The sequence below is a fragment of the Pezoporus occidentalis genome, unplaced genomic scaffold (assembly GCF_034315485.1).
Source record: "Pezoporus occidentalis ecotype Australia unplaced genomic scaffold, CSIRO_AGI_Poc_V1 ctg211, whole genome shotgun sequence".
In the NCBI taxonomy this organism is placed as follows: domain Eukaryota; kingdom Metazoa; phylum Chordata; class Aves; order Psittaciformes; family Psittacidae; genus Pezoporus; species Pezoporus occidentalis.
In genome coordinates, this window is record NW_026913976.1 from 760,101 (window position 1) to 782,398 (window position 22,298).

The 22,298-nt window shown below is 42.1% G+C and overlaps 1 protein-coding gene across 1 annotated transcript in view; it reads left to right on the top strand.

Moving 5' to 3' along the window:
* Positions 1-1,495: 1,495 nt before the first annotated feature.
* DPT (dermatopontin) overlaps positions 1,496-22,298 on the top strand; it is a 28,600-nt gene continuing 7,797 nt past the window's right edge. Inside the window, exons 1-2 of the mRNA XM_062619494.1 lie at positions 1,496-1,848; positions 12,572-12,697. Coding sequence (XP_062475478.1) covers positions 1,550-1,848; positions 12,572-12,697 — 425 coding nt within the window. The 5' untranslated portion in view covers positions 1,496-1,549. The remainder of the gene's footprint in view (positions 1,849-12,571; positions 12,698-22,298) is intronic.

The window sequence follows — 22,298 nt, forward strand, 5'->3', positions numbered from 1 at the left end:
CTCTTTAGACTTGGCTACCTGTGTCTCCTAGTGTTACCTAAGATCTAGAGGATGGCAGCTCCAAGGAAAGGGCTGTTCTGTACTGTCTCAATAGCTCTTTTCCCCAGGCATCTGAGGCTGCAGCATCTGCAAGTGAGGTTAATAAGGATGAAGACAGCTTTTGAGATCTGGGGCTGGTTCGTAAAGTTACCTACCTCCTGGGATGCTTATGCTCCTGCAAGAAATGACCTGGCATGATGGGTTTGGAGGTCCCTAGGGAAAAGCGAGGCCACTGCTACCCATCATAGATCTTTCTGATGGTATCAGCAACGGAGTAAAAGCTTATACACGTTTTTTTCAGTGCATGGCCCAAATGAGGAAGAAAAGTAGTGAAAAGAGTGGAGGAGAAACTTGCAGCAAGAAACACCCCTTGGATCCTTTGTGGTAGTTTTACTGGAAGAGAAGATCTGAATCTGGAGCTGCTCCCAGGGTCACACATTTCACTAGTAACACAGCACGGGCAACATATGCATATGTTAGATCTATGTTAGATTGACTTTGGACTTTCTTACTTATTAAAACATGCTCAAGTCCGACAGTTTTCTATGGGTCAAGTACACAGTTAAGTAAAGCACACCATTCCACAATCTCCTGAGCAGGGTAGGTTCCTGATAAAGAAATTATGTGGGATGTGACATATAAACACATTTCCAAGTGACAAGTCAGTTTTTGAATCTGCAGCACAGCAGTTCCTCAGCCCCATGTTTCTAGCCCATGATAAATGCAAGGTAGTTTTAAGCTCAGAGATTCCAGTATGCTGCGGTGACACATGAAGTTTATCTCATTGTAACTTGCTTATGTGCTTTATCCTCACATTAAAACATCTGCCCAGTCCACAGTTTTACAGTGCCCACACAGTTGTAGTAAAATCAATTCTGCATGGAATAAGCTGATCCCCACTTCTCAGGGTGAGCTGTTTCCATGCTGAACTAGACTCTCAGTCATTCAAGCTCCACCCAGCCTCCAACCAAACCAAACCAAAACGTCTAAAGGATTTTTTACACCAGGAGCAATGAATCCCACATCTTACCCAACTCCCTGCTTTCTAGGAACTGACAGAATCATGTCACTATATTTAGGGAAAAGAGGGTGGGGACACACACATTTTGTTGCATGTTACTAATGATGGAAAGTGGCAAATTCAGACAGAGCTTTAATTTTAAATAAAGTTGTTTTGAAACTTAACTGCTCTCTTGAGATTCAAAGTGGGATGTCTGTGATAGTTGTACTACAATGCATATTTTGGTCTACACAGTAGCTCTGCAGGGATTACAGATGGCTTGGGATAGTGGGAAGAGTGCAGGCCTGCAGCCTGCAGACTTACTGCATTTGCAAAAATTCCACCTTAAGAAGTAATTGGATGTGTCTGTGTCAGAGAAGGTTTGCTAAGCAATGACACATTGCACTTGGATCTGGAAACATAACATCTGGAAGCCAAATGTTAGAGGCAATATAAAAGGGACAGCCCAACAAACCAGCAGGGCATTTCTAAGCCAGGAACATCCTCAGGATGGACCTCGTCCTTCTCTGTGTGTTCCTGCCTCTGGTGACTGTGGCATGGGGCCAATATGGTGACTATTACTATGGCCCCTATAACTATGGAGATAATGATGAATGGGTCAATGTGTACCGGCAGGGTTTCAATTTCCAGTGCCCACATGGGCAGGTGATTGTGGCCATCAGGAGTGTTTTCAACAAGAAGGAAGGCTCCGACAGACTGTGGAACTATGCCTGCATGCCAGCGGCCCAGAGCCTCGGTGAGCCGACAGAGTGCTGGTGGGAAGAGATCAACAGGGCGGGAACTGAATGGTAGGATACCCCCAACCACCCCTGGAGGGCACAGCCCTGATACCCCCTGTGGAATGTGGGTGCTAATACTGCAGTCAGAGCAATGCAAATGCATAGTAATGCCATCATATGCAGAGGCTTCACTGCCCTGAACAGCTGCCTGAGACTCATTAATCATGATGCCTGTGTGCGAGATGATCAGCATCACATCTGCCTTCTCTTTAGAAATTTCTTGCTTGAGGTTCTCACTGTGCTTTAGAAATACTGCATTGTTCGGTCACTCACAACCTCAGCTGCAAAACGGTTTGGTCTTGTTTCTGTCAGTTCACTGATGAGGAAAATAAGGCATGAACCTTCAGTGAGGAAAGGATAAAGTCCCCCTTGAAAGACCACTCATTGACCAGTGACTAAACTGGGTAATAAATTTCAAAACTCCTCTCTCCTGCTCTTATCACTAGGGACAAAAAAAAAAAAAAATAATACATTGCACTGGCTTTTCTCTTTGTGTTTTTGTTGCTAAGCTTTTTGGCTTAGGCACCGTCAAAAGCTGTTTTCTAGTCATGCTGATGTTACAGAGCCAAAAATCCACACTAATGAGCAATGATGGTGGCATATATATGCATGATAATGATAGGAGATCATGTTAATTTCCTAATACAGTCAATTGTGGTTAACCAAACATTATATGTTCCACCAACCTTAGAGGCAAAGGTGATCACATTTCATGGCTACAGTAATTTCAGGAATATGTAGAGTGTTTCATGTTTAGGTAGTACCTAGCCAGCATTTAATCATCTTCTGATATTTTCATGAAATATCAAACACAGTTTTGAAAACTCCAAGTTTGAAATATCTTTGAACAGAATGAAATGAATGCAAGAATAGTCTCAACTACTTGAAATGTGGTTGTTTGTGTTGTCTGGGTTTTTTTTCCCCAGAAATTGCAATGTGATTTTTGTAGATTTCATGTTATATGGGAACAGGTTAGCAATGAAATGTAAAGCTTCTGCTTTTTAAATGATTCAAAATTCTGTTCTGCATTATTCATAGTCTTTCATTACCACGTGATACATTCCTATGGCTGATGCAATTGCTAAGGAAAAAAAGATTGACCCGACGCTTAATTTTGGAATAGGAACTGAAAAGAAAGGCTAGAAAACAGGCAGAAAGACACTGTAATAATCCTAGATGACTTCTTCAGTTTTCATACACTGATGCAATTTCTACCTATTGCATAGCAATTTTAAATTAGACCTTTCTATTGTTCAAAACAAAATCATTATTCTCCTAAAAATCCCTGACAGCAATGCTCAAGTTCACCTCTTACAAGGACATTGTTAAGTCTATACAGAACATTTTCTTCTGCTGTCTAACCATGGGGCCATATTCATCACCATGCTCCATATGCTTAGCATGACTACATCCAGTGTATTACCTAAATCTCATTTCCTTCACCTCTTAAAAAATGTTTCCACTTTGTCCTCTTTCTTGCCTACATTTTTTCCTATTGCCAACCATATCTTTTTTCCAAACTATTATAACCCCTCTTTAATGTGTTTAACCCTGTTTCACTCTATTTTCTAGCTTTTGGAGTTATTTTAGTTATTTCTCCTCTAGCTCACCTTTTCAGTCCAACATCCTTACATTTACCTGTCTTCTCTGCAAAGATATCCTTCTTCCATTCTTCTGTCTACTGGGGGAGGCAAGAATACACCAAAGTGACTAGGGAACACATACTCCTTTGCAAAGGTGAACTTGTGCTTAAGCTATCTCCATGTATCTTAGCTAGCTGTGCCTTGCTGTGTTTTGCAGTTTTCTGCATCCAGGGCTGAGCTAGTTGCATCTACAGTGAGTGTTTCATGGAGAGCTTCTTGCTGTAAGCCAGTACATCCCTCACTGTTCCCAGACACTGCTGCCCAAGAATCAAGCAGGCTTATCCCGGACTGGAGTGAAAGACTGGGCCAGCAGGCAGCCAGCCTGGATTGTCTGAGTGCAGACTCAAACCTCAAATTAAAGTGATGGCATGGATGCAGCCTGTGGGGCCTTTGACAATCCCAAACCTTCTCTCTTGGCAGTCTTACTCCTCACAGCTGTCTCTCTTTTCTCTCTTCCATGCCCAGCTCAGTACTATTTGGAACCATCCACAGCTCTAAAGGGAGTCACTCTCTAATCAAGTGGGACCACAAAGATGAGTCACAATCTGTACCCTTAGTTCCTGTTTGGCTTCCTCTGTTTCCCTGCTGATCTCCTGACAAATCAGTCTCTCGGTGAGCAATACATCATCCTCATGTCAGCTAACACACCACTTTGTAGGACTTGCTAGTCCATTCCCCATCTGTGTAGGATGGACTGTAATATCCTTTCTTCAGCTCTGCCACACAGGGCATTGTGTCTCACCTTGCACATCAGATCCAGAAAGATTCAATGGCTTGTACTACCAATAACTGCAAAGCTGCCAAGCTTTTCCTAAAGTTTAAGCTACACTTCCTCTGCTGTAATTGAGGCTTTCTGTTCCTTGCCCTGCCTTCACTGAGTAATGTGAACTAGCACACTGCATTCTTTGTAAAATCTTTTTAACTTATGAATAGGTAGCAGCTATGCCTTTTCCTCACCTACACACCTTCACCCATGTTTTTGCTTTCAGGCTGAACACACTCCATCCTTCTAGCTCTCCTTTGGAAGTTTTGTACTCCAACACTCCTAAGCAAGTGTTGATCTTACGTACAGCTCTCCTTTGAATTCCCTCCAGTTTCTCAGCCATGTCCCAGAAACTCTACTCTGGCAGAAACACCAAAAAACTACCTCTGTCAAATGATGTTTATGGCATTTCGCAAATACTATTCTGGACTGAAAATCAAGATCAAGTGAGCTTTTGCCCTTCTGCTCCACGGGAGGTTTCCATCCTCCCTGAGCTCACCTTTGAACACCTGTGTTAGGGGCCTAACAATCCTTCTGGCTTTTTGGATTTTAAGCAGGAGGTGTCAGAAAAGTTACCACAGGGATAACTGGCTTGTGGCAGCCAGGTGTTTATAGTGATGTCACTTTTTGATCCTTCGATGTTGGCTCTTCCTATCATAGAATCATAGAATCATTAGGGTTGGAAAGGACCGTAAGATCATCAAGTTCCAACCCCCCTGCCGTGGGCAGGGACACCTTACGCTAAATCATATCACCCAAGGCCTCGTCCAACCTGGTCTTGAACACTGCCAGGGATGGAGCATTCACAACCTCCCTGGGCAACCTATTCCAGTGCCTCACCACCCTAACAGGAAAGAACTTCCTCCTTATATCCAACCTAAACTTCCCCTGTTCAAGTTTTAACCCACCAAGCGTTGGATTGTTCACCCACTAATAGGGAACGTGAGTGGGTTTAGACCATCGTGAGACGGGTTAGTTTTACCCTACTGATGATGTGTTGTTGCAATAGTAATCCTGCTCGGTACGAGAGGAACAGCAGGTTCAGACCCCTGGTGCATGCGGTTGGCTGAGGAGCCACTGGCATGAGGCTACCATCTGTGGGCTTATGACTGAACATCTCTAAGAACCCGCCTAGACGCTTGTTGTGCTATTGCATCATGGGTCGCTTGTGATTGACCCAGGAGATGACAGTCTTGTTCAGAATGTGTGGGTGAGGATCTTCCCAAATCCTCGTTAGCAAAGACAGGCTTTCCTCATAGGAGAAGGAAGGGTGGGGCCAGTTCTGCGCAAGCTGCGCCTCACCTAACAAATCCACTGTGCAGGCTGGAAGGGCTCACTCTCACTCTCACTTGTCTGTGTGGACGGGCGAGGGTCGAAACGGCAGGTGACAAGGTGCTTGGGAAGCTGCAGATCCAGCGTTGCATGTGGGCGGACCAGCACATCAGTTAGCTCAGGAGTCGACAGTCATGGTCCGACACTTCCTGATTGCCTAAGCAGCTTTTTTTCCAACCAGATTTGCATATCCCACGTGCCCTTGGTCATCACACTTGTAGTAAGCGTGGGTAAAGCCCTTCCCAAATCTTCGCTCGCGAAGCCAAGCCATCATTCTGGACTATTGTGCAGCTCCATAACAGAGACAAACCCAAGAGACATTTCTTTAGAAAAGACAACAAAACAAAAAAAGCTTTAGAGAGAAATTAATTGGAAATATAAAGCAGAGAAGAAAGAGTTTTCAACTCATTATTTTCTTTGGCCATTAACACTGGAGGAGAAATGGTAGAAATTATGTGGGGAGCATAGGGATAGGAGAGTTGTGGAGCTGGAGGGCAGGAGGGAACCACAGGCAGAGCTTGTTTAGTTTGCTTGCCACACTAAGTATCATATGCACTCCTAGGATTAAACCCATAAGACTTTGCATTTTACAGATATGAACAAAAATATTCAAGAGAAAGGGGGCAATGACACAGATCCCCATTAGGCATCTAATTATGATGCCTAGATTATGACCTCTGCTCCCTTCCAGGGTCAATGGAGAGAAACAGGTACTCTAAAAACTGTTCCCTGGGGCACTCTGTCTCTCTCCAGAAGCAGACTCACAAAAACCAAACACTTCTGACAATTGCCTAGAATTACTTACTGGCATTTCAAAATACACCTAACTATAGGTGCTTTGCTGATAAATGCATCCCTGAAGTTAAGCATTTATGTACATACACTTCTGAAGAGAGCATGTTCTTTTGTGTTTTGCTGAATGGACATGAAAAACCTGTGAATACGTTACGAGACTCACAGGGAAAATCTAGGCAATATGTCTGATTAGATGACCAGGGCTGCCTTCTCAACTTCATTAATCTGTGAATACATTTGTAGTGAAGTACGTATACAAAGGTTTTGTTGAATCTGTACTAACACCTGCAGAGGCTATCTGCTAACCAAGATGCTATTCTTGCTTAAGCTTATGTTCTTAGCTCCATTTGTACTGGAGCAAGTTTGACTTTTGGCAAATATTTCATGACCTAGGAAAAGGTAAGGTTGGAGTGATTGCAGGTGAGACTATTCTTCACTGTTTCTCTAATACTACAGAGTTGTCTCCACAGACAAGCCTTTGAATAAGGTACTTAAGAAAAACTATTTTTCTTGCCTGAAAGAGATCATACCAAAGGATAGGGATCACACGAACAAGTGAACAGAAGCTTGCAAGTGAAATAAAATTAACTATTCCTCCCAAGAGAAAATGTTTGGTTTACACCACGTAATACAGATGGAACCACGCTGTATCTGCAATACACTCCCAGTTGCCCATAAGGCACAAAGCAGAAACATTTCAGGCAAGCAGTGTTTAATGCATGTTTATTGCCTCTTTTCCTTGTTTGGACTGCTGAGAAAGTGTTTGGATAGGACTTGGAAAAAACAGGTATTTATAATTTCCCTCTCCACTCCCATACTCACTTCACTTTCTCTTTAAGTGCACAGATACATACACCCAGATCCTTCTAGTAGGCACACAACCCCTTTGCCTACAAACTAGGTGCAAAGACAGAGTCATGAGCAAAGGAAGTGGCTGCAGGAGCCTCCTGTTCAGGCCCTGGCAGCAGACCCCAGTAAGCCAGCAAGGAACTGCTTTTGTTCTCAATCCCTGACCAATCCAAGTCTCAAATCTGAGGGTGTATTACCCAAAACCAGTATTCAAGGTACCCTTTCAAACTGTCCTCATTTGAGCTATCTATGCAAACAAGTTAATTTTTCTTCAAAGCCCTAGGTTTCTGTTAAAGGGATAGTGCTACAAGCTCTTAGCACAGCGGCAATGGACTGAGTCCAATGGGAGCATCCGAGGAAGAGTGTTTTGATAGGTAGGGAGGCCTCATCAGCCCCTCGGGCAGAGAGAAGAAAGTAAGTCATCACTGACCCCTAAATGAAAGAAAAAGATAGCTGAAGATTATAGTGAAGTTGCCTTTGGCATCTGAAAGTCATGACAACATTTCTCACCACCCTACAACAGAGAGTGAAGACCCCTCATAGAAGTGGCCACTGGTGACTGGTATGGCCTAATCAAACACAGAAAAGTCATTCCCTTTGAGTGCCAGCATTTCAGGTGTCCTGAGCCTCCCCTCAGCCATTTATGTCTCCCCCCTCATCTGCAACTCACCGTTAAATTAGCTTTCGTCATATGACTAACCAAATTACACAGAGGGAGGACACTCTGCAAAAATAACTCAGGAGAGCAGGACAGGGCATCCCCTCCATGCTGTACCAAAAGGAAATTAAGTTTTGGATACTGAAAGTAAGAGATTTTGTTGGAAAAACACTCCAGGAAAACAGTCTATCATTAAAAATGCCTCCCACACTTCTAACTGTGGCCTTACCAGCTGCGTGAGGTTAGGCCACCTCTCTCTGTATGCCCCTCAGGGAGGGCTGCAGATGAAAGCACACAGTGTTATTTCTAGTGGGTCAGTTTGCCTTGTCTGATACATCTCCCTAATATATAGATAGGTTAATTTTTCTGTGACAGGTTCTAGAGAGATAGATAGCTTTAAAGTAATTAGTGGTGCAAGTTTCATAGGAGCCATCTGTTCTACAGCAAAACAGTGGCATTTTTTTCAAGTACATAGAATGACTCTCAGGTCACCCTGTTATAAGGAACAAACCACTATTAACGCAGCATGACCCAGTGACTACTGACTGCTCTGTGTGTCAGACCCTGCATGATTCCAGGGAGCCTCAGGGATTGCTACCCAATGGGTGCAGCAAGGATGCAATGCAGGCTCAAACAGCAACAGTTCCTGCATCTTGACTTGAATGGATTTGTAGTGAACAGGCTTCCCCTTTGGGTTGTCATCCTCAGGACAGCATGCTGCTCAGGCTAATTCCTGACATATCTGAAGGACAGGGGCCTGAGAGAGAGGTTTACAACGCAGCACCAACAGCAGATAGCACTCAACACCCTGGGGCTTTGTCTAGCACAGAGCAAAAATTAGATGTAGGCATAATTATGAAATTTCACCACAATTGGTGCCATTGCCTAAAACAATTATACTGTTGCAAACAATATTTATCTTCAGTCTGGCAGGCAAATGTTGAGTCAATGAGGTCCACAGTTGGTGGCTGAGACTAGATCAATGCGTGCAAATAATGTGGCACAATTTAAGTGCATCTGTGAACCAGACTGAAATACAAGCCATGCATGGACCTAAAATCCACATGTATGCTTTCAGCGGGTTTGTTTCAAAGCAGCTCTAGTTTGGTCTCTCTGATACAAGCTCACTGGTTAACAAGGAAAGCAATACTGACCTGAGCTAAACTGGTAACATGGATGCACACTTTGGTTGCTTGCCATGACAGAACTCAGCTGTACAACACTCATTAAGGAGTTCAGAGGAAGATTTGAAAAGGAGAGGCTTTTCACAGCAACTGTAGCAGGTCAGGAAACCCTCAGCTGCCATATCCCTGTTACTACACAGATCTCCTCCCAAAATAAGGCTGTATAGTTTTACTTACTTTCTATGAAACACTGCAGTGATGTTACTGATGTAAACAAGGGAAGGGAAGGGCAACTTCCCATTCAACAGCACCTGACCCTCACCTCCACCAACCTTCCCACTTTCCCAGCCAGCTCGCCTCCTCTCCTCCCAGTACCAAACCTAAGAGGCAACTCTTCATGCATCACAACTTGAGCCAATTAGGGAAACAAAATTACCTATCCATTGCTAAATTTAATCGCACACAGTCCCAGATGGTTTCTCATTCTCTTCTGCATTCACCTTCTAAGAGGTATCTTCGTCTCTTCTTAGCCATGTCAGGATTTCATGAGTGAGGAGAACAGTGACCTTAACTCCGAATACTGAATTCTCTACAACCAAAGTGTTACAGCGTGGTTCTAGTAGAAAAGACATTATCCTTACCTGGCCATAAATCAAAGGTCCTAAATCACTAGCTTTTATTCACCATGCTGGTTTGTAGGATTTGCTGTGACAGCAGTAGTGAATTCAACAGAGAAGGAAGAAATCCTCACATATTGTTGTTTTCCAATTAGTGCATAGAGCATCTGACTGAAAAGGTGTGTGAGGAGGGCTGTTTGTAGCCCCTGAAGAATTACTTTCTGCTTCTAGGAGAGATTGACTGGGAAAAGGAAAGAGAAGGAAAAATGGTATACGAGCTGACAAATAAGCACTCAAATTTCTGAGAGCCTCTCTTCATTTTTGGAGGAATACCTGGATTTGACTTGAAAATTAGAAACATGCAGGGCAAAAAAATTGTATATTAACCCAAAGCTAAAGAAAACTACTTCAGTGTCACTACTGTTTTTCTTTCCCTGAACCCAGTATTGAGCTTGAATGAACAGATTGCAGGACTTGGTGTGTATGAGACAAAAATAGCGAGGGAGAATTGAACATAAGCTTAAAAGTATATTTCAAATTTTACTTTGAATATTTTTAAAATAAAATGGCAATTTAATGATAAGACATGACTTATGTCCAGCTATCCTCTCCATTCAAGAAACTAATTTTTATGGAAACTTTAAATACTAATTTTTTTTTTAAATCAAACTTTTCACGAGAAGATAGAATCAGGATGAAAAATAACTAAACCTTCCTAAAGTTTACTGCCCAAAGATGTACACATGTACACATAGGAGAGTTATATTAGCTAGATTTTTTTCAATCCACTAGAAAAAGAGGGGTCCATCAGTGACATCTCTCTCAAAATAAATCTTCCCATCAAAATTGGACTGTATTAGTAGAGGTGTCAAGAAAATAAAAGCTGCAAAGAAAAAAGGGCAAAGAGGGCAGGACTTCTCAGACTTAATGTGAGCAGGTGGGGAGAAAAGGATAAGGAAGAACCTCCTACAAAGACAAGAAATATCAGACACTAATAGATGGGGGTGGGACATTGCAAGGTAGTGGTGAGCCTCAGAGAGGAAGTGCAAAGGAAAAGGGCAAATGAAATGCTCCTGTTATTGCACCTAGGCAAAAAACCTAGAAAATCTCAAAGGGGCACAAGGACTGGAGCAGTGGAAATGCATGTAACTGGGGGAGAGGCAGAAGAAGATGAAGAGATACAAGTCTGGTTCTACTTTACACAGATTAAAGCTCATCTTGCAACAGGTACAACCATTCCCTATATTTCTGTGAATCAACCTTTCTTCCGTTAGGATAACACCCATCATCTGCAGCTATCCAATATGTTTACACAGAATCTTAGCCATATGTTCCCACGGCCTATGTGCCAAAACCCAGAGCATCTTCCTATCAAAGTCCTGCTGAAATCCTCTGAGAGCCAAACTGCTTTACTTGGTGTGATACCATAGCAACTCAGAGTCCCCATAATTTCTTAACTCTGAAGGTCTTTGAAAGAGTCTCACGAAGCACAGCACATATGTGTGGCCTCAGCTATGTGGGAGATGCAGGGGTACAAACAAATGTAAATACTCCTATTTACAGAAAAACAGAACACAGTGGAAGAAGGGACATACAGAAGAGACCACTTGTTCAAAGGTAGAAGCTGAAATTTAGGCAGTGGAATTAATCCCTGCACTCGTCAAAATTGATCAGTTTTTCAGCTTTTGCATACAGACTCTTGAGCCTCATGCTTTTCAAGAACACTTGCATGCACAAGCAAATGACTTTCCAAACACTAAACTCTGCTCCGTTAGGTGTTTTCCCTTCTGGAAACTCCAGGGTCATTAAAATAAACCATGAGGTCATTGAATGAAACCAGGAGACATTTGTCGCATTTGTTAATCATAAAGTTACTTCTGAAAGTGTCTTTTGAATATACCAATGTATTTGATATTATGGTATTGCAAGGAAGGTTTGCTACAGCTCAAGGCTGCCAGTTTTCCTTGATGAAGGGAAAAGAAAGAAAATGAAAGAAAATGGAAATTCCTGTAATTTTCTCCAACAGGGAAACAATAAGGCTAGGAGGGTGCTTGAAAGAATGAGTACTCAATAGCTGACTTAATAGCTGCCTGTTTTCACACTCTCCTTGTCTTTAGTCTCCAAGAGACAAGCTATTCAAACTGATTATCACTCAGATTACTTTGGGCATCAAGGTCCAGATGCTAGGAGGGTGTGCAGAAAGAGAAGCATATATTTGCATGCTTAGAGACCATGTCTATTCTACTTGAAGGCAGTGATATATGCGACAGAATTGCAGTGTATACAGAAAGTGTGAAACAGCAGATTTTTCTTTTGAAAATCCAACCATAAAATTAATGTGAGCCTTATAATTTCATAACACCTCATAACATTTTCCTCATGTGATTGTTATCAAGTCATGATCTCATCACAAGCCTGTAATGTTTTGAATTAATAGTGTCTTCTCCTGGAGACAGGTAATTGGGAAAGAAAGAAATCGCTGAACTTCTTGCATAAAAGAGTTTGTAAGGCTTCTTTTTTGGAGAGAAGCGATTGAAAAAACTTACTCCAGTGAACCCCAAATGCTCAAATACCAAGTCAAAGATAAAAATATTAATGGACTATGCTGAAGTCAGTAAACAGTTGAGAATGCCAACACCAGAACGACATTCTTGCCCAATTAGCATGCTGAAATTATTAAATACTTTCATAGAATCATAGAATCATAGTTTAAAAATTTTTAAATGCAACATTAATGTTAAGAAATTATTAGTTAACTACTGCTTCTTTCTTATATAAAGTGGTTACTCAATACACAGCAAGCGCATACAGTGCTTCCCAATGCAAAGCCAGACCTTTAACTTTCACCCTGAATCAAAATCTTTAATGATGTTTTCAGAACTGCTTGGAACTAGCACAGAATCTAATAACATGTTTTTCTTACATGTTCTTCCCTTTCTCATGTTTATTAGGTATCAAACTTGCTCAAACAATGGGCTCGTGGCTGGTTTCCAGAGTCAGTATTTTCCATCTGTGCTTGACCGTGAATGGCAATTTTACTGCTGCCGCTATAGCCGGAGATGCCCATATTCATGCTGGTGAGTTCAAGCAGAAACCAAACCTGTTAGCCTCTTTTCCCCAGCAGTCCCTATAAACATCTTTCTTTGGCCACTTGGCCCATAAAAAACTTTGTCTTAAGAAAATTTTAACTGTGTTTTATGGGGCTAAGCAAGTTATTTCCAGTCTAGTAACAGGATTCTGGAGGATCCATGGCTAAGGGAAGAGAACAAGGGCAGAGTTACACTGAACAACGCAAGGCAGTAACTAGCCCTAGATGAACACATCTGGGTACAAGCAGCAGCTCCCTCTCTCAAGGCTGTTTGAAGACCAAATTGAAAATGAGCTACTGAACATAGACCAAACATTAAAAAAAAAAAGGTGGCCTCACAACTGCTGGTGGCAACCTCACAGAGGCTATGGAAAAATGAGCTACACATCCTGACCTTCCCTGTGTCCCCAAGTGTGGCTTCTGCAAACTGAGCCAGAATCACAGTAGCAGACTGCGTAGAGGAAGCTGATATTGCTCCTGTCTGTTCTTTGTAACAGAACTCATGATTTTACTCTCCAGGGCTACTAATCCAGCTATTCTCACCAATACAAAGAATAACCCATCTGCACTTAAAAAAAAAAAAAAAAAAAAAGGAAGAAAATTGGGGTGGTGGGTGTGAATCTGTGCTTGAATCTTTGCTTCAGAACTCAGCTTTGAAGTAAACTTCCCATTGAGATGCATACAAACTGTTTACATGCCTGTTGGTCTTACTTGTCCTGCTGGCTACTGGCCAAACACAAACAGCAGTGGCTTGCTTTCCATCCTTCAGTCTCCTGGCAGTCAGGAGGAAAACAAATATTCTTTCATTATTACAGTTAAAGATTTTAAATTACAGGAACTCTGTAACAAAGTCTTTGAACATTCTCCTGCCGCCTTTCCAGCCCACACTGCTTGCGGAGATTTTCTACCCTGTGGGTTTATTTACCTACTTGCCCAGGCTCTTCCCTTTGAGGGAAACTCACCCTAACTTTTAAGCAGTTCTTCCAATCTCCTACTCATCTGATATTGCATGTATTTTCAGAGAGACAATAGAAATCTTCTCTGACCTCTTCTGTTGTCGTTGACAATTCTGCTTTCCTCAGACGTCCTCCTCACAACTACGAACAACTAGGACAACTAGTCTCAGCCTTGCAAATTGACATTCAGAGTAATGCAAATCCCAATGTAAAAGTTACTCATGCAGCATTTCCACCCCAGCTGCATATGGACTCTTGTACTGTCCTTCTATTTCCAACAATGACAACACTCTATTTTCGTGCTTAAAAGAATGCCTTATACAGGTCAGCTGCTACTACTGTCTTGCCATGCAGAAAAGGCCGGCGAAGAGTTTCTCTCTTTAAGCAGGGTAAAAATCCCATGTTCTCATGTTCTTCTGGGAGGGGAGAGCTGTAAAACCTCTGAGAAGACCTGTCAGTTGGCTTGTGAAAAGCTTCTGGTGCATAGTTTGCAATTATGGGTTCATTATAAAACCATTTAGTACCCTGCATTACCATCCTCAGTCACTCAGTCTGGAGCCCAGTTTGTTTCATTCAAGCTACTGGCCTATCTTGACACTTCCATATACACTCTCAGCCTGGACAGTCTCTCTTACAGAGTTTTCTTCTACCTGAGAGCCTTGTTTGACCTTATTCTCTTGAAATGCCTCCTTAAGACATATTTCTTCCAATTTCTTTCAAGCTCTCATTCTGCCTTCTGAGTTAGCAAGGCAGATACAAGCTCCTTCTGCATATAGTTATCCAAATTAGGATGTTATGGTCTGGATGGACAGACAAAATGGTGGGCAAAAGACTGGTGACAGGCTGAGAAGGCAGCAGTTGAGGGGTGATGCCCTGTCTGGGTGCCCATTACAAGCAGAGCAATGTGACTAAAGGTCTACCGTGGGACCTTTCCTACTTAACATCTTTATCAGCAACCTTGAGGAGGCAACAGAGCAACTCTCACCAAGTTCACATATGACACCAAACTGGGACAAACAGCTGTTCAGGGGGATATAAAGAAAAACTTTTGCTCTATGAGGAGAGTGAGACAGTAGAGCAGGTTGCCCAGTGAGGCTGTTCAGGCATCATCCTTGGGGCTGAATAAAGACCTGCTGAGGTCCCTTTCCACTACAGTTATCTTGTGATCCCAAAGAGGATTCTACACCATGCAGTGAAAAGCCCCTCTCCAAAAGAGTGGTCTCCTGCCTATTGTCCCCTGGGAATGGTTTCTTTTGTTTTATTCCCTTTACCCTGTCTAAATAGCATCTGGGTGAATGCTAGTTGCTATGCTAACGTATAAGCAACACAAACTGCCATATTGTAGCTCAACCCCCCCTGCTTTTTTCACCTCCTTTTGCTGCTACAGATATGACTTGTCTGAAATGTTCAACTTCAGCGTGCAGCAACTAGAATTCCCATATCCTAAGCCCCGGAGACCTCATTCACAACTTTGCTTCCACTGGTATTTCCAAATTCAAAAAACCTTGTTTGCTCATCACACTTCTGGTCTGTATCTTGCACTCTGTTTAAGATGCACTTGACAGAGAGAACCCATTTTCCAAATAATCTGCAAAGCAGACCTGGGCTATCATGGGTAGGACCTCAAAATGTATACGCATATAAGGCACAACAAAAATGTGTGCGCATATACAGTATCATTATTTATTACAGTTTCTGCCCCAACCTATAATGGTATTTACCATGTTCCAGAAACAAGCTGTCAAGAAACTATCTGTGGAGAAATGGCTATTAACATGCTGCTGACTCCTGTTTCTTGACTGAATCAGCAAACGCTATTAGTATGTGATTATACGTAAAAGTAAAAAGTGGAAAAGTAATACAGGAAAATATGCAATGACATGTGGTGCCTCATGGATCATGTGTGACATATACAAAAATCCATATTCAAAGACAGTCCACAGTGCAGAATTTCTCAGCATCCTTGAATTCTAATGTGCAATGAATCCTTCTTTAAGAAATCAAATATGGACAGAAAGGCATTTTAAGAAAACTGACAATACTGAGGTGTGACAAATCTCTTTTTATTTTAAATTAGCTCTCACCTTGGGTATTTGATCCCTTCTGCTTCCAGCTGTCACTGTAGAGGGGTCTCTGGCAAATACAAAAGCAGGTATTCTGCATGATTTCTCTTGGCTTTTCCTCTTCAAGACTACATTTCTCATGAGGTGGTCTTCCCTAAAATGAATAAACCCAGGTCTTCCCTATGTATATGTTCTATGCAAATGGTTTGTTAGAATTTGACCTGGTTTTACAGCTGGAAGACTCCTGTGGTTTTTGAGTCCTGCTAATACTTATTGGAATGCTAATTTATGACACCATCACGCTGACCGAAACACACAAGTAAACACTTTGCTTAACTTAACAATATGGTTAAAGCCAAATACATGGTTATGGACTTTGCTTGGTAGCATCTATACCCTTACTCTTAGAGCCCAGCAGTTCTCTTTTACAGCTCATCTTCTAACCAGTAATTCCCAGTTTACCTGCACAGTAATCCCATATTTAAAATAAATATACTAATATTTTCCAGCCTCACAGTTTTGCACTTGGTGTTTAGTTATGGGTTTTTTACAAGTACTTTGTTTCCTTCCTCACCATGCCAAGCTTTGTCATGGATTCTGCACATTTTTACCATACTGAAAATAATTAACATTCCTCACAGGAGGCAGAAGAGCTCCTATTATTTTACCTGGCTAAGGAATACCACCACAGTAAAATAAACCCTGTGCTGATTCAAACCATAAAGGAAGCAAATCCATTGCAGATGCAGAGACAAAGTTATTAAGTGGACCCATTAGAGTTCAGATTTTTCTCTTTGTCAGGAAATTGAAAGCTTGATCCATACTCTCCAAAGCAAACACATGTCACAGAACAGCCCCAAGTCTGCACAGATTGTTTATGACTGTTTCCTCTCTCCAAACAACCAGCAGTTCAAGTGCCAGAAGGTCTGTCTGAAGCTGTGGCTGCTCTCTGTCACAGTTACATTGTCCAGGCAACAATTACATTTTCCAAGAGTTATGGGGCTTAAAGAATTTATTTGTTTTCTTGACTCAACCTGCCAGTTTCATATTGAAACTGATGAGATCCTATGCAGGTTTCTCAGAGATGACCAACAGCAGACATACACATCCAGGAACAGATGTGGTAGAAACATGCACTTCTGCGCAACACAATTCCCCTCCCCGCTTTTCCTTTTCTTCTTCTTTTTTTTTTTTTTTTACATAAAGGTATTTAACTGAGGTTTATTTTGTATCCCAGCAAATACAACCTTACAGCTCAATCTCCAGGACCTTCTTCCAGAGCCATCCTAGGACAAACTCACTTAGTTAACATTGGAAAGCTGGTTAATGTTACTACAGACATGTATTTCCTGAGGAACAGGCATAAGATGCCCTGAGCTATCTGCTGCTGCTTTTACCTTTAATGCACTAGCTCATGCAGGCCTCCAAGAACTGTGGTCCCACTGTGGTGGCCTTCTGGCTCCTCAGCCCTGTGAATGGGAACAGAAGGCCAGTGATGTTTCTAGGAGAATCTGAGATATCAGATCCTGGAGCCTGAACTCAATCCCAAAATACATGATACGGCCACATGAGAAAATTGCTTATCTCTAGAGCAGCTCCATGTCACCTCTAGTTCCCTGGCACCCCAGCAATCTGGGATCTAGTTATACTGGGAGCATTAGCAGGGATTTCTGCACAGAGTTTACTAAGACCATCTTTGGCTTCAGCACAGTGTGCTTTTTAAAAGGGGATGACCACTGTTTTCCAGCTGGAGGAAGTATTGAAATTGATTGAAGAGGCATATAATTCCCATGTTCCCTGAATGTAACACGCAGGCTCTTGGCTCTTGAAAAAAAAATTCTCCTTTAGGAGAGTCATATATTTGAAGCATTTGTAAATAATGTCTGAAACAGCAAGGCCATTCAGGGGACACTCCTCTTCCTCAAAGGTCAGAAAGTTAAAGTCAAAGATTATATTCTCCTCTCGAAATGAAACAGCTTCTTCTATTCATCTTGTTAGCACTGTAGTTGCACAAGAAATGAAAAATGTAAGAGCACTTTGAAACAACGTAGTTACTAGCAGGGAATAAGTATTTTCAACAGTTGGAGCAAGAAACCATGAGCTCTACCACTGACTGTCTTTGATATTTCAAAAGACTCATTTCTTTCATCTGCTTGATATCTGAAGGCAAGGCATACCCACAGTTCCCATTTACTTCTCCAAGGGGCAGGCTGTACAGTATTGATAAGGCCATTGGTGGGACTTAGTCTTTTGATCAGTAAACCATAGACTGATGGTAACTATTTCTGAAGTCAGTCATTACAAAGAGTGCTAGGGATCACAATGGGTTAGGACTAAACACTCAGTGCTAAATGAGTAACAGTGTTTTCTATTAATCTCTAACAGTAATTCTTCACCATGGAAAATAAACAACATTACTACTTTCAGACTACAACAATAACAACAGTAACCATGTTAAATATTTTTGTGCCTTTTTCCAGTGTTTCCTACCCTGAGCAAGATTTATAGGGTTATAGTAAAGTACATTAGAAAAACATGGGGATGGGTGCAGTGATGCAAACCAGTCAGAAGCTAAACTATCCTACATCACTCTGTCCCAGCTAAAAACCCCATTATGAAAATACCTTTTTCTGTCATGTTTTCCCGCTCTCCCACACACATGCCTAACCACTTATATCCCTTCTCACAAACCTTTCTTCCCAGGTTTTTAATGTAGAAATTACCTGCTTTCTCCTCTTGACACCTCTATGCATATCTGGGTTTAGTAAACAATCTCACTAAATGCACCCTGCTAGCCCCTACACAGATCCTCTGCCTCCTTGGAGTTCATCTGGCACCAAACTACTCAGTGCTTAGATCCCATGATCAGTATAGCACGGATCTTCTCACAGCAGATTTGCAAGCTTCTCTCCTAGGGTCTTCCCTCATGTATCCTTCTCAGGCATCACAAGCACCATGGCTTGGCTATAGAGGCCTTAGGTTTTGGGTTATATGCCCCAAAACAGCAGCAGGGACTTTTGTCTCAGCACTTGCTATTCCCAAACTTCTCACTACTCCCCTAGCTCAGTTTCCTTTGTTAAGAGGTCAGTGCTAGAAGTGCTTACAGGGCCCTTGGGCAGATTACTGCGGATGGTTCTTCCCAAATGGGTCTTGCCTTCAGGCTTGGAGTCTTTGGAGTCCAGACTCCTGTGGGCAGGCAAACTCTCACCAACTAGTGCAAAAAGCCTCTCACTTGTTTCGTAACTCCTCTCAGGTACAAACCATACATTGCCACATGTGGCTTATAAATGTTACCAAGTTTGTAAATAAATTACCTGTCTGTAAGGTGGTTCACAGTTGATATGAAACACTTGATAACAAGGTTACAGACCAAACTACAACAAATGCTGAGGGAACTGCTGTCTTGAGCTGGGCAGACCACTTTGAGAAAACCCTTAATGGCTGAATTAAATGATCAGAATTTCTCCCTTCCAGGATGAGAAAACCACCTACTGAATATCCCTATGCGCTAAACACCAGAGTATCCTTCAGCGCAGATCTTTTGTGTGACTTAGACTGAATTCCAAAACTGGGGATGATAGAGAAGAGCTGGGTCACACCACAGAGCCCTGCTATATGACAACCAATTGCATTTCCTCCCAGATGATACAGCACAATCCAGATGACCTTGAGATGCATGGATTTAAGGGAACAGTTTCATAAATGAGTACAGCAGACATCAAAGAGAACTGAATTAGACAGACAGACCACACAGACGCAAGTGAACTTGAACATTGCTGTCATAACACTCTTTATAACTTTTCTCTCCAGAGCAAAAGGAGTCCGTGTAGGCATCTGTCTATGTAACAAGACAAACTGCAGAGCAGCTCAAGTCCCCAGTTCACTTACTTTCAGTAACTGCATATATTTGATTTTTGAGTATGCTTAGTGGAGGAGCCTTAGGAGGCTGAATGATAATGTGGAGAAGTTTATAATAGAGAGGGAGGGGAAGATGACAGCAGGCAGAAGAAGAGGGAAGCTAAATGAAGGCTCACTACTGCATCCATTCACTTCAAAATAACATCACTTGCTCCTGTGAAAGGCCTGCGAGACCCTTCACAGCAATTCAGGAGCTTGTCATCAGATTTCCTTTTCAACTGAAAGACTCATGAAACAAGTTCAAAGAACTAACTCTCAGTTCTGTCTCTCAGTAGAACTGCAAGCTGCTTTTGAACCTTGTGTTTTGCATAGTCTTGTCTGCCCAGTACATAGCACTGGTCAAGATCACAGAACATTTTCCTTGCTGAACGCCAAACAGATGTTACAAAACACATTTGGTGGAACATATATATAAACACGTCTCGGTGTTTTCTCATAATAAACCTAAAAAGCACAAAACCCTGGAGCTGATGGGGGAATGCAGAACTAAATTCTGGTCCATAGCTGGTTTTCATGCCACATTTTAAAAACCTGCTACACCCCAGGAATCTTCGAAGACGTATTATCAGACTCTCAGGCTCCAAATTAGTAAACTAAATATGGGGACTCTCCTCTGGCAGAGGAAGCAGCCACACCATTAACCTTTCTTATCCTCCAAAACAGAGTGTCCACATTCTGCCTGCTGTGTCTTTGAGGTATTGGCTGAGACTCTGCTAGTTGGTCTGGGCTAAAACTGCTCCAGGGGTTGCCCTAATAAATTACATGTATAGGCAATTGAGTTACAGTGCCCAGAAACATTCTCTGGTGCTGTTTAACTTACTAGCATAGATGTAACTCTTATTTCTCTTGGGCTCTGGCTATGGATCCAGAAATAGGCTCTAGTTCCCAGGTTCAGACCCACAGCTTCACTGAAGGAAGATTCATGCATGCAAAAAAGTCCTCCTCAAGGGCTTGATTTCTGTGTAAAGAAAATGGATAAAATGCAGACCATGTAGCAGAGGTCAGGCTTTGTGCAGTATGCTTCAGCTCTCACTACAGCTCTGGGCATGGAGTGCAGGGCCCTGAAAGCAGCTCTTTGCAAACTGAAGGGCTTTCAGCAAGTTGGCTATACCAAGGGACCAGCTTATGGTCAGCTAAAGGTTTTGCTATGGGGCCATAAAACTGTATTATAGATTCAAGTCATAGGCTGTCTAAGTAAAGAGGTATTCAAGTCAGAGTTTTAAAATGCCTGATACTGACAAATAAATATATATTTGGGAGCACAAGGGGAGATGTCCTGAAAACAAAAACGGTAACATCAGCCTTCAATCAAAATAGCAAATAAAGCAGGTTTGCCATTGTTTGATAGAAACACATTCAAGTGATGACCTTTAGTCTACGAAAAATCACCAGCTAACCAGTCAGAAGCCACAGGGAACAGCCTTTTATAATATTTATATTTATTTTCTTTGCCTGGGTCAGAGCCAGCTCCCTTAAATTCCATAGTGGTTTCATTTTTGACTTTTCATGGGAGCTGGGCTGAAAACTGTGGCTCTAATTTTCCACTTGCAGAGCATACTGGTGACTGGCTACTTATCCATCCCAACAATTGCTCATGTGCATGGTTTCTTCTGTTTCTCCTAGTCCACAGCAGGTATCTGCATGACCTGTGAAATACTGCTGTAGTTCTTACCAACAGCACAGCACTGCAAGGCCTCCACAAATCCAGGGGCCCTTGATCAGAGCTCTGACAACTGACACTGTGACCAGGCCTGATCTTCTGCTTCCCAAACACACCTGAGGACAGGTGTTCTTGTACTACAACTGGTAATCTGACGATTGCCATGGCCAAAGGACTTGAGAACGAGATCTTCAAAGAAAGAAGCTGACTGCTGACACTTAGGGATCTTATAAAGGCCATGCTTGAGCTTCACACTCAATCCCATTTTTCAGTTGTCAAGGAATAATGATTTGTTACAAGGAATGGTGCTAGAACTGAATGATGTGACTTAAGTGCAGGTCAGCTTCAGCTTTTGAAAATAAAAGAAAAATATCTGCTTTGCAAAGAAGATGTAAAAAGCATAAAAAAAGGCAGACAAGGTGATCAAAAATACATTTAAAAAACACAGAGAATGATGGAAATTTCAGAGTTTTTTTGTTATAGCAAGTGGCTCCAGGAGTAAACAGCGTAATGCTCCAGAGTTCCTCAGTTTTCAGGTAAACTTTCCGTGTCTGAGTATTCCAAGAGTTCTGGTTTGGGCTCCAAATGCACCCAAACACCTAATTTTAAAAACTTAAAACTATCCTGATAATTATATTCCTGAAGAATAAAATATTTAAGCTTGTGCCCAGACCCCACTGGTTTAACGAAATCTAAACATGTACATGAGTGCTTGGCTGGCAAGTGCAAAGATCACCTTCAAGCATCATTCAAGCACTGCTGCTGGGCTGAATGAAGTCAGAAAAATGGTTGTCAGGATTTCTGTAGAGGCATCTTAACCCTGTTAGTCTCTAGAGGAGCTGAACCATTCATTTCCACAGAGACAGCATCTCCCTTACAAGGAATCTAATTCTTCCCTGCGCCATTTCAAAGTGATGCTGACACAATGCCACTAGCAACAACCATGTAAAATGGAGTAATACAAGGAAAGACTAGTGCCAGGTTTCCATTCCT